General features: G+C 43.1%; 1 protein-coding gene across 2 annotated transcripts in view; it reads right to left on the bottom strand.

The window, feature by feature from the left end:
* Positions 1–15,537, bottom strand: part of ATL2 (atlastin GTPase 2) — a 78,203-nt gene extending 62,666 nt beyond the window's left edge. Inside the window, exon 1 of one of the 2 annotated variants that reach the window (XM_036751040.1) lies at positions 15,261–15,537. In XM_036751040.1, coding sequence (XP_036606935.1) covers positions 15,261–15,399 — 139 coding nt within the window. In that variant the 5' untranslated portion in view covers positions 15,400–15,537. The remainder of the gene's footprint in view (positions 1–15,260) is intronic. The other variant, XM_036751041.1, reaches the window with a different exon arrangement.
* Positions 15,538–16,552: the final 1,015 nt, after the last annotated feature.

Genomic DNA, 16,552 nt, shown 5'->3' with positions numbered 1-16,552 from the left:
GATGGAGCTGGGGATGCCAGCTTTAAACCAATGATCCTATGTTTAGCCTAGAAAAGACTTAGGAAGGACAAGGAAGCTGTCAACCAACAAATAACTGTTAAGCCTATGTAGCAGGTAGTATGATACAAAAAAAGAGAAAGCATTCTTGCCCTCATAGACCTTAAGGGGGGTGGGGGTGGGAGAGAAGAAGAGACATACACATATCTAAGTATAAACAAAATAAATGTCTGCAATTTTTTTGTGGAGAAGGCACTAGCAACTGAGGAGATGAAGAAAGGCTTCATGTAAAAGATGGGACTTGGCCTGAACTTTAAAAGAGACTTGAGACTCTTAAGATTCCCTCAAGGCAGAGGGTACAGCTAGTTCCAAGGCCAAAAGATAGGACTTAGGACTGTGTGAAAGGAAGTGATAGACACACATGGAAAGATAGGTTGGAGCCAAATGTTTGCTCCTAGAAGTCATCTCTCACTGTGACTTCTAGGAGTGCCATGGTCACACCTATGCTTTGGGAAAACCACTTGGGCAGCTGGGGAGTAGGTGGGGGGCTGGAATTCATTGGAAAAGTAAGAGACATGAAGCCATGCTCAAGTATTTTAAGGACTGTCATGTGAAAGAGATTACCGTTGTTCTGCTGGTCTCAGAGAGCTTAACTAGGAACAGTGAGAAGAGGTAGACAATTTACCTCTTTTAAAAAGTATATAATTAATTTATTTTTAGTTTTCAACATTCACTTCCATATGCTTTTGAGTTTTAAATTTTCTGCCCCTCTTTCTCCTCCCCACTCCCCAAGACAACATGCAATCTGATACAGGCTTTACTCATACATTCATATTAAAACATATTTTCACATTAGTCATGATGTAAAGAAGAATTAGAACTAATGAGAGGAACCACAAGAAAGAAGAAACAAAACAAGAGAAAAGGAGAGCAAACAGTATGCTTCCATCTGTGTTTAGACTCCAAAGTTCTTTCTCTGGATGTAGATAGCATTTTCCATCATGAGTCTTTTGGAGCTGTCTTGGATCCTTGCATTGCTGAGAAGAGCTAAGTCTATCAAAGTCAGTCATTGCACATTGTGGCTTACTGTGTACAATGTTCTCCTGGTTCTGCTCATTTCACTTAGCAGCAGTTCATGTAAGTCTTCCCAAGTTTTTCTGAAGTCCACCTGCTCATCATTTCTTATAGCACAATAGTATTCCACTACATTCATATACTACAACTTGTTCAGCCATTCCCTCAGACAAACCCTCAACCTCCAATTCTTGGCCACCACAAAAAGAGCTGCTATAAATATTTTTGTACATGTGGGTCCTTTTCCCATTTGTATAATCTCTTTGGGATACAGACCTAGAAATGGTATTGCTGGGTCAAAGGGTATGTACAGTTTTGTAGTCCTTTGGCCAGAGTACCAAATTACTCTCCAGAACAGTTGGATCAGTTCACAACTCCACCAACAGTGCATTAGTATTCCTATTTTCCCACATTTCCGACATTTATCATTTTCCTTTTCTATCATATTAGCCAATCTGATAGGTGTGAGGTGGTACCTCAGAGTTCTTTTAATTTGCATTTCTCTAATCAATAGTGATTTGGAGCATTTTTTCATATGACTAAAGATAGCTTTAATTTCTTCATCTGAGAAATGTCTGTTCATATACCCTTTGACCATTTATCAATTGGGGAATGACTTATATTCTTATAGATTTGACTCAGTTCTCTACATATTTTAGAAATGAGGCCTTTATCAGAGACACTGGCTGTAAAAATTGTTTCCCAGCGTTCTGCTTCCCTTCTAATCTTGGTTGCACTGGCTTTGTGCAAAAACTTTTCAATTTAATGTAATCAAAATCATCCACTTTGCATTTCATAATGTCCTCTATTTCTTGTTCGGTCATAAATTCTTCCCTTCTCCACAGATCTGACAGGTAAAATATTCCTTGCTCTTCTAGTCTGCTTATAGCATCAGCCTTTATATCTAAATCATGTACCGGTTTTGACTTTATCTTGGTATAGGGTGTAAAATGTTGGTTTACACCTAGTTTCTGCTATACTATTTTCCATTTTTCCCAGCTGTTTTTGTTAAATAGTGAGTTCTTATCCCAGAAGTTGGAGCTTCTGGATTTATCAAACAGTAGATTACTATAGTCACTGACTACTGTGTCTTGTGTACCTAACCTATTCCACTGATCCACCACTCTATTTCTTAGCCAGTACCCAAGCAGTTTTGATTATTGCTGCTTTATAATACAATTTAAGATCTGGTACAGCTAGGCCACCTTCCCTTGCATTCTTTTCATTAATTCCCTTGACATTCTGGACCTTTTGTTCTTCCAGATAAATTTTTTAACTGTTTTTTCTAGCTCTATAAAATAATTTTTGGTAATTTGATTGGCATGGCAAATGAATAAATTAATTTAGGTAGAATTGTCATTTTTATTATATTAGCCCGGCCCACCATGAGCAACTGATTTTTTTTTCCAATTATTTAGATAAGACTTTATTTGTGTGAAATGCTTTGTAATTGTGTTCATGTAGTTTCTGGGTTTGTTTTGGCAGGCAGACTCCCAAATATTTTATAATGTCTACAGTAACTTCAAATGGAATTTCTATCTCTTGCTGTTAGGCTTTGTTAATAATATATAGAAATGTCAAAGATTTATATGGGTTTATTTTATATCTCAATTTATTTCTTAAGAATTGTCTCCTGGTAAAATTAGTTACAGAAGGAGGCATAAGGCGCCCACTTCACTAGAGATGATTAAACAAAAGCTTAATCCATATACTATAGATACAGATAGGTATGGAGCTGACATTTCATCAGTACAAGGAACTCCTAGGGTAACAAAACTCTAGCTACCAGTGGCAAGTCTGAGTTTTCTAGTATTAGAGGTCCTTGGCGCCCCAAGAGGCTAAGCCCAGGATAACAAAGTGTATGTGCCAGAAGTAGGACCTGTCTACATAGCTTTGAGGCTGGCTTTCTATCCACCATGCCACACTACCTCAATCCTTATGTAATATGAGTTGGACAAAATGGTTTCTGTGGTTTCTTCTAACTCTTAGGTTTTATCTCTTCAAGGTGGACAGGTCTAACAATATGTTAAACTATCACCAAGAACAAAAAAAAATTTTGGTTAAGATTTTAGATAGAAGGACCCCCTGGAGTCTTTTAGTCCAATATCCCAATAAGGAACTAAGGCTCAGAATCACTCAGTCAGAAAGTATTTATTAAGTGTTTACTATGTGTTTACACTGTGCTAAGCACTAGATATAAGAAAAGGCAAAAACAGTCTTTGTTGTGAGCTTCTCAAGGAGCTCACAATTATAAAGGGAGAGATAACATGTAAATAATAGATAATACAAGAGATATACAGAGTAGATGAAAGATTAATATGAGAGAGGAATGGACTAGCAGTTGGGAGATGAAGAAGGAAGGGAGGGAGGGAGAGAGGGAAGGGAAATGTAAAACCTGAGCTGAGTCTTGAAAGAAGCAATGGAGGTGAAGGGGTACAAAGTATTCCAGACTAGGGGACAGTCAATACAAAGCCACAGAGACAAGAGATTGGGGGGGGGGGGGGGGGGGCGGAGGATGGAGAAGGAGCAGTAGGTTCAAGGAGGCAAGTGTAAATAGATCACGAAGTGAATAGAAGGGAGAAAGGTCAAAGAAGTCTGGAAAAGTTGGAAGGGACCAAGTTTTGAAGAGCTTTAAATATCAAACCAAGGAATTCTGGAGCTCACATGGTCACAGCTAACCTTTAGAAAAATCACCTTCGCAGCTTATGTGGAAAATAGATTGAGGTGTGTAAGAAAAGGGAGGGGGGGGGGGAAGCAGTTTTGTTTCCACAGAAAGTATCCCTCTTCCCCCTCCCCTTTAGCAGAATATAAGTCAGGTGACTGGTTAGAACTGGTTCTAATCAGAGCTCTCAGGTGAAAGGTTAGAGGCTTGCAGGCACGGTTAAACTAGCCATTTGTGTAGGGCATGATGATGTAGGCGGTAAGGGGGTTGTATCTGGCTACTGAAGAGCCTGGCAGGAGGGGGGGGGGGGGAAGGGCGGTGTCAATAAAAGGACTGGCGTCCATCTGAGTCCTTTGTACTCTCCTGTACTCTGTTCAGGGGATGTACCCAAATATTCAGACCAAATAAATGTGAAATATAATTAAAATGCCCCTGACTTCTCTTGCTTGGGTGGCATCCTTTCTCATGAGAAAGAATAATAAATGCCTTTTCTGATTTCAGGCTCAGACTCCAAGCTCTTTATTGTGTTGTTGTACACAGGAGAGAAAACCTGAAGCAGAGAGAGCAGTTAGAAGGCTACTGCAACAACCCAAATCAGAGGTAATAAGGATGTGAACTAGAATGACGGCTGCATGAATGAAGGACATGGTACACGAGAGATGCTGTGAAAACAGAAATAAGATTTGACAACAGATTGAATATGTGGGTTAAGTCAGAGTAAGGAGTTGAAGATGAAACTGAGGTTACTGGCCTGTGACTTCAAGGATGGTAGTACCTTCAATTCTAATAGGTTAATAAGAAATATGGGAAGATTTGAAGGGAAATATGAGTTCCATTTTGGACATACTGAGTTTGACACGTTTTTTTCACCATACAGTTCAAAATATTCAAGAAAGACTGGGGGTAGACGGATCTGAGAATCATCTACATGTAAAGATAACTGAACTCATGGGAACTGAGATCACAAAGTGAGATAGTATAAAGTGAAGGGGGCCCAGAACAGAGCTTGGAGCTCAGGGTGAGAGTGACACGGACGGAGAGGCAGCAAAAGACTGAGGAAAGAGCAGAGTAGTAGGAGGAAGACCAGAAGGAAGTGTCATGAAAATTTAGAGAAGAACAAGTACCCAGGAGAATGTAATAAACAATGTTGCATGCTGTAGAGAGGTCAAGAAAAACTGGTAAGAGACTTTTAGATTTTACAACTAAAACATCATGTTAATTTTGAAAGAGGACAGTTTCCAGACTGCAGGGGAATTGGAAGAGAATGATCGGTGAATCTGTGGAAGCTGCTAGGGTGCAAAGGACTTCAGATTATAGGATAATGCAGACTTGGGTGAGTTCACCATGAGGTCAAGATAGAGAAGGGAGAACTAAGATATGAAAGGACTGGAGGTCAGGATGAGGATGAAGAAGGCCAAGGGTTATAAAGATTAAGGATTAATGAATAAACATTTATTAAGCACTTACTATATGCAAAGTATTGTGCAAAACACTGGAGATACAAATAGTAATGACAATCCTTATTCAAATGGAAGAGACATGCACATAAAGGTTTAACACCAAGTCAGATGGAAAGAACTCATGATCTTTAGTCTTCGGCTAAAAACTGGTAATGCATCTTTTTTAATGTCAGTTCCACAGATCAAATATACCCTTCTCTGCTTTGAACCACAGGTTGATGCCAAAGGCTCTGGTAGTGGGAACTCTCTTTTCCAGTCTCCAGTAAGTGTGGCTGTTGAACAGCCAGGGGCTTCAGTCCCTTCAGAAGTGGCTGCCAGGCTGCACATCCTGTTGTTTGCTTCCTGGATAAAATCTGGTAGGGCTGGGCTAGAAGCAGGTCTAGTGGTTTGTGGGGGAAAAGGAGGGAGAGAATGCTCTGCCCCAGGTTCTTTAGCTCAGCATCCCTGAACTATCTCCATTGTCCAAATTAGGCTGCTTCCTCTATATATAAGTGCATCATACTCTACCTACTACAGCATATTCTACCCATTCCAAACTAACTATCTATCCATGTCAGAAACATAAGAAGACACTTTTTGGTAGCAGAAATGTATTATACACACAAGAAGCCACTGTAAGAAATGGGAGGAGGAGTTTTGTTTCCACAGAACTAAAGGTGTGCTTCCCCACCCTCCCCCATCCCAGCTTTAGCAGAGACCAGGCCTCAAGGTCGGTCAGGTGAGAGGTCAGAGGCTTGTATGCATGTGCATGCTTTTTGAGAAGGCAGTCTGGGGAATTAGAGAGGCCAAACCCACTTGAACCTGTTCAAGCTTATCTAGTGTCTGGTCTTGGTCAAGAATCCAGGCCTACTGATTTGCATCATTTGCATATGTTAAAGAGGGAAAGTAGGGGAAGTAAAAGAATATAGTTTAATCCTAAACTAAGACAAGGAAAATCTAATTAACTTCACTTTTGCTTCTGTATCCTTATTATCCTATTTATATAAACTGTATAACCTAGGAAAACTATGTAAAAAACAAAGATTGTAAACTAACCATGACTCTAGCAGGAGTGGAGGGAATGGTATCGGTGTGAGTGTTCCCGCGAGCACTACACCCGCTCTCCCGGGGAGTGTAATAAAATGCCTTCCTCTGCCCACTCTGGTCCTGAGTTCTTTGGGTGTGAGTGGGCAAATCACATGGATTTTCCTAAGGTCAAGTGAAGGGAAGCAACAGGCAGCGGAAGCTCGCCAGGCTTACTCCTGGATCTTGTCTTGGGGTGTCCTGTGATCCCCACTGCGGTGTTAAGAGGGCTACCACTCTGGATTCCCTTGGGGAACCCTGTGGTCTGCATGGCCTTCTTAAGGGGACATCACATGGGACTTCCGGCCCTGTCTCAGAAGCCTTGTGATCTTACTGCCATCCTAAGGGGCCATCACTTGGGTCTTCCTTAGGGTCTGACCCCTAGGAGGCCCTGTGATCCCCACAGATTAAGGGATGGCTACCACTTGGTCTTCCTCTGGGAGTCCTGTGGTCTGTACAGCCTTCCCTAGGGATTATCACAGGGTTCTTCTTCAGGACTTTGGCCCTGCCTAGGAAGTCCAGTGATCGCCAAAACCACGTTTCTCACACCACTAATTCAGAATACTGACACTCATTCTCATTTCTTCCACTAATGAGTATATTCTGAGAACCAGAGCGTAAATTGTCCTTGCGAGGCACTAGGTACAGTGGATGGAGTGCCAGATTTAATATGCCCAAAGACCTGGGATTCAAATCTTCCTTCTGCCATTTAGCATTTATGTAATCATAAAAATATCACTTATTATCTTGTAAAACAGTAATATTATTCCTTGCAGTATCTGCTTCATGGGGTTTCTATAAAACTCAGGTGAGGACAGCATTTATACAGTATTTGCCAAGCATGTACTTGAAGATATTGAGACATCCAGTTTTATGTAATTTGTATTACAATAAAAGAAAGTTTAGCCTAAACCTAAGTCAATACAATTAAAGATGAGGTGGCTAGATTTCTAAGTAGATGCTAACATCAATCCCAGGTCAGCTAACTACATTTACTGGCAAAATTCAGAACTGCTATGAAATTTTACTTTCTAGATTCAAGTGCAACAGTCTTACCCAATTTTTGCTTCAGAAATCTTAGTAATTTTGGTTCAGATCAGAGAAATGAGTTCTAGAATAATTTCATGTTATTCTGTGTATTTAGAAAGCAGCTGTACACTAATGAAAGTTAACAAAGTAAACTAAGTATTTTTAGAACAAACTTGAAATCCATTAAGATGTATGTAAACAACACTCCATCTCCTTAAAGGGAGCATAAATTTTGAGAACTAGAATGTAAACCGTCCTTTACAAATTATGTTACTACCACTTAATTTATAGGTCAGCCTTGCAAATACCTACCTGCCCAGAATAAGGAGTTAAGCTGCCCTTACTGCCTATTTTCAGAGAAGAAAGAAGTCATTTAAAGATAATAATGATAAAATTCAAAGGACTAAACATTTGACCTGATTTCTTCTCACTTTGTTCTCTCCAATTATTACTATTTTCTACTCTTTATTCTGTATTTCCAATTTCTCCACCTTCTGTTTCATTTATTCATTCATTCCTTCATTCAATAAATATTTATTAGGTGTCTACTATGTGCCATGCACTATGCTAAGTACTGGGGATACAAAAAGAGGCAAATGAATCGATGCCCTCAAGGAACTTACGATCTAATGGGGAAACAACATGCAAACAAATATATACAAAGCAAGCTCTCTACAGGATATAATATATAATACAATATAAGAAATAACATTTAAAAGGAAGGCACTAGAATTGAGGGGTTAGGAAAGGCTTCCTGTAGGAGGGGAGATTTAAGTTGGAACTTAAAGGAAAGGAGGTCAGTAGTCAAAGGAAAGGAGGGGGAGCATTCCAAGCATGGAGACAGCCAGAGAAAATGCCCAGAGCTGAGAGATGGAGTATTTTGTTTATGGAATAGCCTAAAAGGCCAATGTCACCGGATGGAAGAGTATATATTAGGGAGTAAGATGTAAGAAGACTGGAAAGGTAGGAGGGGGCCAAGTTAGGAAGGGCTTTGAATGCCAAACACAGCATTTTGTCTTTGCTGCTGGAGGACAGTGAGTGGATGGGGGGGGGGGGGGGGAGTGGAGACCATGATGGAATGTGCTAGGAAAGTCACTTTAGTGGCTGAATGGAGAAGGCAGTGGAATGGGGAAGAGACATGGAGCTGGCAGACCTACCAGCTGGCTATTGCAATAATCTAGGCATGAGGTGAAAGGGGCTAAACTGGAATGGTGGCAGTTTCAGAGGAGAGAAGTGGGTTTATTGGAGAGAGGTTGTAAAGGTGAAATCTACAGGCCTCGGCAACAGATTGGGAGAATGGAGAGATAGAGGAGTCCAGGATGACTGCTAGGTTCTGAGTCTGAGAAACTGGGAGAATGGTGTTTCCCTCTACAGTAATAGTGAAGGTCCAAATTTATCACAGAATTAGAATTTGCTTACACAAGTTCAAATTCAATTTCTAAGCACACAGATGTTGTGAATGTGGGTAAGAAAGTGAAGACGAAATAAAGGTGGGTTTACTTCTATTCAAAATCAGAGCAGACATTCTAATTTTACATACTTCCTTATTTAAGTTAAATGGGATATGCATTTTATAACAAAAGAAACCCTAAACTAAATCTGAAAAGCCAGAAAGTACAAAATCAGATATATTACTCTACTGGCAGAAATTAAAGAAAATAAATCAATGATCTCTACCAGCACTTGCTTTCACCTCCATCTTCATCCAGTCTCATCCTTCCTCTCTGGACTAACTAAACCTTAACAATCAAGTGGGAAAAGGGGTTGTGCTAAAGAGTAAAATTTTCTAATTTCTGAAACCTCTTCCTCCTCAGGAATATGCTGGCAGTCCAAATGCTTTTTCATCATATTGTTTAGCGTAATGTAATATCACAACAATCCATGACACAGAAAAGACACTAAATTTATAGCAATTAAATTTCTTTTTCACATGCTAAATCTGGGGCTTTGGATCCCAGAGCCCAAATTACTTTGTATTTCCTTCCTTTTCTCTAACTTTTCTCTTCTTTTATTTCTTCTTAGTCTTAAGTACTGCCCTCACTCAAATGGAAGAAAAAGAATGCTATCATAAAGAGTTATATGCTACTGTATTCCTAAGGAGGAAAAGAGGCTTCAGAAATTAGGAATTCATTAGCACAACCCCTGGTCCCATTTGTTGACAGGATTTAATCAACCTATAGGGAAAGGATTCAACTAAACAAGATGAAAGACGGAACCAGTATAGAAGGCTGACTGGGTCAGGGAGGGAAAGCTGGGCAACAATTCTATGTTCTTGTACTTTTTTAATCCCAGTTGAATCTATCTCAGCTTGACTAAAAGGAGGATGTCCTCCTACCCACTCCAAAGTCTGATACAACAGGGCAGGAAATGACTTGGACTACTGACCTCCTTTCCTTTAAGTTCCAACTTAAATCTCCCCTCCTACAGGAAGCCTTTCCTAACCCCTAATTCTAGTGCCTTCCTTTTAAATATTATTTCCTGTATTTTATTATATTATATCCTGTAGTTACTGTTAGTTACCTCTGGAAGATGATTAGGGTTCAGATGCAAAAGATATGTCTGCCTCTTCAAATTTTACTATTTAACCACCAAAAATGGTGGCCTTCTAGACCCAGATCTCCAGAGACCAAGCCCCCTACCCACCCTGATGGAGTCAATCCACTAAACTTTGGATCTCTGCCCTGGGGGAGTGCTGTCTTGATTAGTAGGTGAACGAATGAAAACACTAACCCACTAGCTGGCCCCAGAGAATCTACCAAGAGCCATCCTGCCATCTGTTCTGTCTCTAATGGACCAGTTCCAACACTCCTCTCTTCTTACCCCCATTCCCACCCCACATAGTCTGGAAACAGTAATCAATGCAGCTACACTGCTACTAAAAAAGGTGAAATAATCAATTGCCAGATGGCCGTACTCAGAATCATGGTGACTCCTCAGATCAAAACTCATTCCTGGCCCCATTTCCCTATGGGTTTCATTCCCAACACCCACCCCCAATTAGAATGCAAGCTTCTGGAGGCCTGTACTGTCACTTCTGTATTTGTGTTTCCAAGCTCTACCACAGTGGCTGTCACAGAGCAGGTGCTTAATAACTGCCTCTTCATTCATTTTCATTCATACTGCTTAGTCTAATGCTTTTAAAAGAAATAGGACCTTGAATTCCAAGAGCATTCAACTAGTCAACCGTTTTCTAGTTACTTTTAAATACTATTTTAGCCCGAGAGGTATTAGACACATGGACATGGACATATTTTGAAAAATGTCTTAAACTATATAAAAAAAGAAATATAATGGAGCCTCTTTAAAAAAAAATCCTCAAAATAAGTACCCTAGGTTTGGGTCCTAGTTCCAACACTTACTGACATAGACAGCTGCATAAACCTCAACATGTAATTTCTCTCTACACTTAAGTTCCCTCATCTGTAAAACTGGAATTTATAACACTTCTATTCCCTATTTATATGACCTCAGGGCTGCTGTGAAGAAAGTCACCTACACATTAGGAAGCAATACACATGTCAGCTTTTTTTTTTTGGCCTAGGACTATGATTCCATTGGTGTAGGATCTCTGCATGTGAAAACTCCATCAATGCAGATGCATATTTATGCCTGTCATTTGTAGTTGCAGCCAAAGTCCTGCGCTCTGCAAGAAAACTTTCCCAGTCCTCCTTAATCTTAGCACATTCCTTCTGAGATTGTTTCTAATTTATCCTGTATGTAGCTTGTCTGTACATAGTTGTTTGCAAATTGTCTCCAACATTAGACTGAGTTCCCTAGCCTTTCTTTGTATCCCCATCTCCTGACTGGCACACAGTAGGCACTTAACGCTTGGAGACTTAGAAAATTCATTGCCTGAGGCATGAAGAGGTTAACTGACATGCTTAGGGTCATACAACTACTAAACTTCAGAAGCAGGGCTTAAACACAGGTATTCCCTACTCCAAGACCCTTTACCAATGAATTCAACTAAACAGAATTCCAAAAATAAATGTAGGTGTTCTAACCTTAGAACCAGAGTTATTTTCACCACCAATTTACTTTCACTGAAAAGGGCAGTGTCTCTTTACTAGGCAGTACTCTTCACTTTACTTCCCCACCCCTCCACCCCCCCCAACCCCAAACACTACATTCCACAGAAGGCCAAAAATATACTCTGCAATAAATTTATTTTTAAATATTACATATTGTTTTGGTCATATTCTGAAACTTAAGTTTAAAAGTAAAAAAGTACATTCAATAAAGTACATTTCTAGGATGATTAAGGTTTTCCTTTGACACTTACCAAGAAGACTTCTGATAACTTCTACATAACACCTCACCTATGAGGAATATAGTCCAGAAACCATAAAGTTTCTTTTTTAAAAAGTCCTAAGCAGCCAAAATATACACCTAAGTTCATGCACTTGATTCATTCAATAAACCTAATGAGAGTCTAACAGGTGTACAGAAAACTCTACTAAAAGTTTTAGAAGAGGTTAAGGGAAAAAAATTTAGACAAAGCACAGCTACAACTCAATCTTACAGATACAAGGCCCTCTTGGGCCACTACACTAAGTGGGCCCACTTCTTGTTAGTCAACAAGCAATGTCCTAAGTGCTGAAGATACAAAAACTGTGAACTTAGAACTAATCCAGAAGGCAAATACACATGGATGTATAGAAAACAGACGGCAGGGGGGAGGGGGGGGGGCCAGGTGAGGTACTTGTGGGGAGAAACAGGAAAGGTTTCATGCAGAAGTGGTGCCTGAGCTAAGCCTAGAACGAAGCTAGGAATTATAACAGGAGACAGGTAAGAAGGAAGTTAATTCTGGTCAAGAGATTACCAATCTCAAAGGCACATGTGGTGTGTGAGAAATAGTTATTATTTAGTCTTGTTCCGGGGCAGCTAGGTGGCTCAGTGGATAGAGTGCCAGCCCTGAAAACAGGACAGACCTGAGTTCAAATCTGGCCTCAGACATTTACTAGCTGTGTAATCCTGGTCAAGTCACTTAACCCTGTTTGCCTCAGTTTCTTCATCTGTAAAATGAGCTGGAGCAGGAAATGGCAAAGCACTCCAGAATCTCTGACAAGAAAACCCCAAATGGGGTCACAGAGAGTTGGGCATGACTGAATGATTCAACAAGTCTTGCTTTATATACTATTTTATATAGACTCCAATAACTTTGATTAACTGGTTTTAAGTCCATAACTAAGCAAAACCTGAAAAATGATAGACATTGCTCCCCGCACATGGAAAACAACCGATAAGCAGAAAGGAGAAGAAAAGGAAATAAGCAGTTACTACTTCTGTGTGCCTACTGTGCACCAAGCACTGTGCTTAACACTTTTTATAAATACGATCTCATTTTATCTGTCTAAACAACCCTTCCAGGTAAGTGTTGTCATTATCTTCATTTTAAAGTTGAGGAAACTGAGGCAGTCCGAGGTCAAAGGACTTGTCTTCAGTCTCACAGCTAGTGTCTAAGGGCACATTTGAACTCAGGTCTCCCCGATGTCAAGGCCAGAGAGCTTATCTATCGCACTGCCAAAAATGCCTCTTAAAAAATAATCACAAACCCTAGTTCAAGATGCTCCATGGGCTCCCTTTTACTTCTAGGATAAATTTTGTTATTAAAAACCCTCTAGAGCATTTAAACCCCTCCAGAATAGCCCTGACCTATCTTTCCAGGCTATGGTTCATTTATTTACTACCTTCCTGCCAAACTGGTGGCTTACTCTATAGCACCTAGGGTCCTTCATGCCTCCCTCCTCACATGGACCTCTTAGAATCCACACTCCTTCAAGGCTCAGCTCAATTGTCACCTCCAGCAGAGGCCTATCCTGACAACCCCACTTGCTAGTACCCTTCCAGCCCCACCCCCAATAACTTTGCATGTATTTTTAACTACTTAACTGAGTCCACGAAGCATCCTTCCAATATAAAGTATGTTACTCAGATTCACTTTTGTCTCCCTAAGACTTCACACAGTGCCTAGCAAAGCCTAGTCGAGCCTAGCTTGACAAATAAATGCTTATGAATGAATGCAGACAGAATTTTAAAAGCATGAGCAATAGGAGGTGACTTACTATAATGGCACCACCATCAAAGTTATTTTTCGTAATTGATGATGAATTAATAACACATACTTCTAATCCACACAGATCTATGACTTCATCTCTGCGATCGCTCCCTCCTATGTAGATCTCATCCCTTCTAGGAATTAGCCAACTCTTCACGAGCTGCTACAGCTTGGAGAAAAAAAAAAGTTTCACCTGGGAGCCAACTTTCTAGCTACTCCCAAGACTCACCTAGCCTAGTTCTCCAATGACAACCAGCCACGAACTGGAAACTTTTCAGGTTTGGTAGGTCTGCTGGCACACCCTCCAAAAATCCACTTTCAGACACACTTTCCCCGCCTGAGTGAGGCATCAAAGCAGGAATTCAGGGAAGGCTAATTTAACTTCAGCAGGTAGTTAAGAAATTAAATTATCTTAAGTATATACTGCAAGGTGGGAAGATTTCTAACACCTTGAGATTCATATATAGAAACTATTTTAAAGGACTAGTTTTAAAAATAAAAGGTTAATATTTTAATATTTAAGACGACTCATTTTCTGAGGCTTTTCAATAATGTCGGCAAAAGACATTACTCCTAAAGATTCTTACACTCTAGTACACGTTAGACAAATGCTGTGTAAGTTTCCCTAAGGCCAGGAATAACTAATAATAGTTGATGGCTCAAAAGAGTAACTAGTAGCTTACAATTCTTAACACCCTAGTACACCTTAGCAAATAAGTTTTCTTAATGCTGGGGTAACACTGGGAATAACAGCTGAAGGCTCAAAAGAACAGCTAACAGCTTAAAATTCTTAACCTTCTAGTATACCTTAGTAAACAGAAGTTTTCCTAACGCAGAGAATAACGCTGGAAGCGTCAGTTATGATGTCTCTGGCAGGCATTTTAATTCACTATTCTCCGTTTTTTACAATGGGAGGAGAGTTTAATTTCTCCAACAACGTGTAACAGCGCTAAACGGGGTCGTTTCTGACAAGGCCGGGGAAAAGGATGTGATTGCTACAGTAACAAGTCCAGGACTGTCCAGGACTAAACAGGCTCCTATGTTACAATACGGGGGAGAAGACTTTGATCCTGAGAACAATCCGGGGCTTCTTGGGATTACATAAGATGATTTCCAGGGACTTGTCATGCAGACTGGAGCCAAGCTACGAGAAGTTTCAAACAGGGTAACAGGACAAAGTTAGTCGTCAAGACGTCGGGTTCACGGGGGTTTTCGGCCGCCGTCCGGTCCAGAACCCACTAGCCAGAGGGGCAGTGGCCGGGGCCGGGGTTGACTCTGGGTGACCACAGTGGGAGCTTTCGGCGGCTGTGCCCCGGACGCCACCCGGACCGGCCAAATGCTCTTCTCCTAAAAATAGGGGCGATCTCGGGCGAAGGGACGCCTGGCCCTTGGCTGCCCCCGCCCGCGGCTCTGGAAGAGGTGCGAGCCGGGCTTTGGGCATGCACCAGACGCGCTTACGTCCGTGCAGCTGGGCCGGGGGCTCGCCGCTCCCCATCCCGACGGCGCCCCCTCCCCGCCCCGGCCCCCCCTTCTCGCTGTACCCTCCCCCACCCCGGCGGCAGGAGCCCGCGGGCCGAGTCGGGCAGGTAGCCTTGAACTTCCACCCCTCGGGGAGCCCCCAAAGGGGGATTCTGGAGGAGGGGCCTCCGAGCCTGGCCCCGCTCGCCCCCTGCCCCAGGGGCGCGTCCGCGTACCAAGGGCGGCCCCCCCCCACCCCGCCCCCCGCGGCGCCCCGCTCCGGGGTGGGGACGGTCAAGGACAGCCCCCCGCCCCCTCCGGAGCAGGCCAGGCCGGCCCCACGCGCGCGCGCGCCCGCTCCCCCTGGCTCCGGCAGCGGCCTAGGCGCGGGCGGGCGAGCGGGAGGGCACGGCCGCGGGGAGCCCCAGAGGACGAAGACCCGGCGCGGCCCGGCCCCTACCTAGCGAGGACGGGGACGAGACGTGGTTGTCCTGGACCGCCGACTCTCCGCTCCGAGGCCGCCCCCGCCGCCGCCGCCGCAGCTCCTGGGGCGGGCGCTGCTGCTGCTGCCTCCGCGCTGCCGCGTCCCCCTCCGCCATCTTGTACCGATTTAAAATTAACTCCCCGCTGACGTCAAACGCCGCTGCCGCTTTATCAAGCTCCCGGGAGCCGGAGGGGGCGGGCGGCGGGTCCTAGCGCCGCCCGCGCCTCGCCCCGCCCCTCGCGTCGTCCGCCCCTTGCCCGCGGCGGGCTCGCACCCGCACACGCACCCACCTCCCGCCGCCCCGCCTCGCGGTCATCCCTACGCGGGGCGGGCGGCCGAGATGCGCCTCGGCAACCTGCGCCTTCCCTCCCGGGGCTCGGGCGCCCGCCAATGGCGGCCGGGTCCCCCGGACACGTGAGCTCAAGGACGCGAGCGCACTTTGTAAACAAATGTGGGACTGCTGCTGCGGAGCCACCCGCCGCGAGAGATGCAATCCCGGCGTGGGCTGAGCCGCTCGTTAAATTCCCAGCGGGAGCTCTGACCCCTTGAAAATCCGGCCAACTGGACGAATCTAGGCTTAGTTTGATATTCTGTCGATGGTCTAGGCTTTAAAAAAAAAAAAAAAAAAAGATGGTCGGAAAACGTTAATAATAAGTGCTAAACTTAAAAGTGTGTCGTGGATACGTTTTCCACCCGGAAAGCAGGTGGTTAAACGTTTACCTGCACACTCCTGGACAGAAGCCTCTTTCCGGGCCACCCCACCCCCACCTGGGTCTCGTAGTGGAAAAATTTAAGGACGTGGAATTGAGATACCCGGACTGACCCTGACACAAGCTTGGAAACCATGCCCAGTCACTCCAGTTTTAGCATCTGTAAAATGGGGGTGATAATACTTACATCACCTGCCCCCAACAGGTTGGGGAAAGGGCAGGTTGTGGACCATAAAGACAGCGCTGTGTAAAAAGGACCACGATCTCTACCCGTCTATCCTCAATGCTAAACACACTGCCCAGCCCGTGATAACTTAATAAACTTAATAAATGACATGATTATTTATCCTATCATACTAACATTTATGTGACACCTACTATGTGCGGGGCGGTGCTTTATAATTATTTCGTTTGATCCGCACAACAACCCTGGGAGGTAAATGCTGTTATAATGCCCATTTTACAGATGGACAAATGGAGGTAAACAGAGCCAAAGTCACTTGCCCACGCTTACGCAGCTACGTGCGGAGGCTGGATTGAACTCCAGGCCAATGCTCT

The sequence above is a fragment of the Trichosurus vulpecula genome, chromosome 3, assembly GCF_011100635.1.
Source record: "Trichosurus vulpecula isolate mTriVul1 chromosome 3, mTriVul1.pri, whole genome shotgun sequence".
In the NCBI taxonomy this organism is placed as follows: domain Eukaryota; kingdom Metazoa; phylum Chordata; class Mammalia; order Diprotodontia; family Phalangeridae; genus Trichosurus; species Trichosurus vulpecula.
The sequence above is the reverse complement of the archived record's forward strand: the minus strand, read 5'-3'. Positions and strand labels throughout refer to the sequence as shown.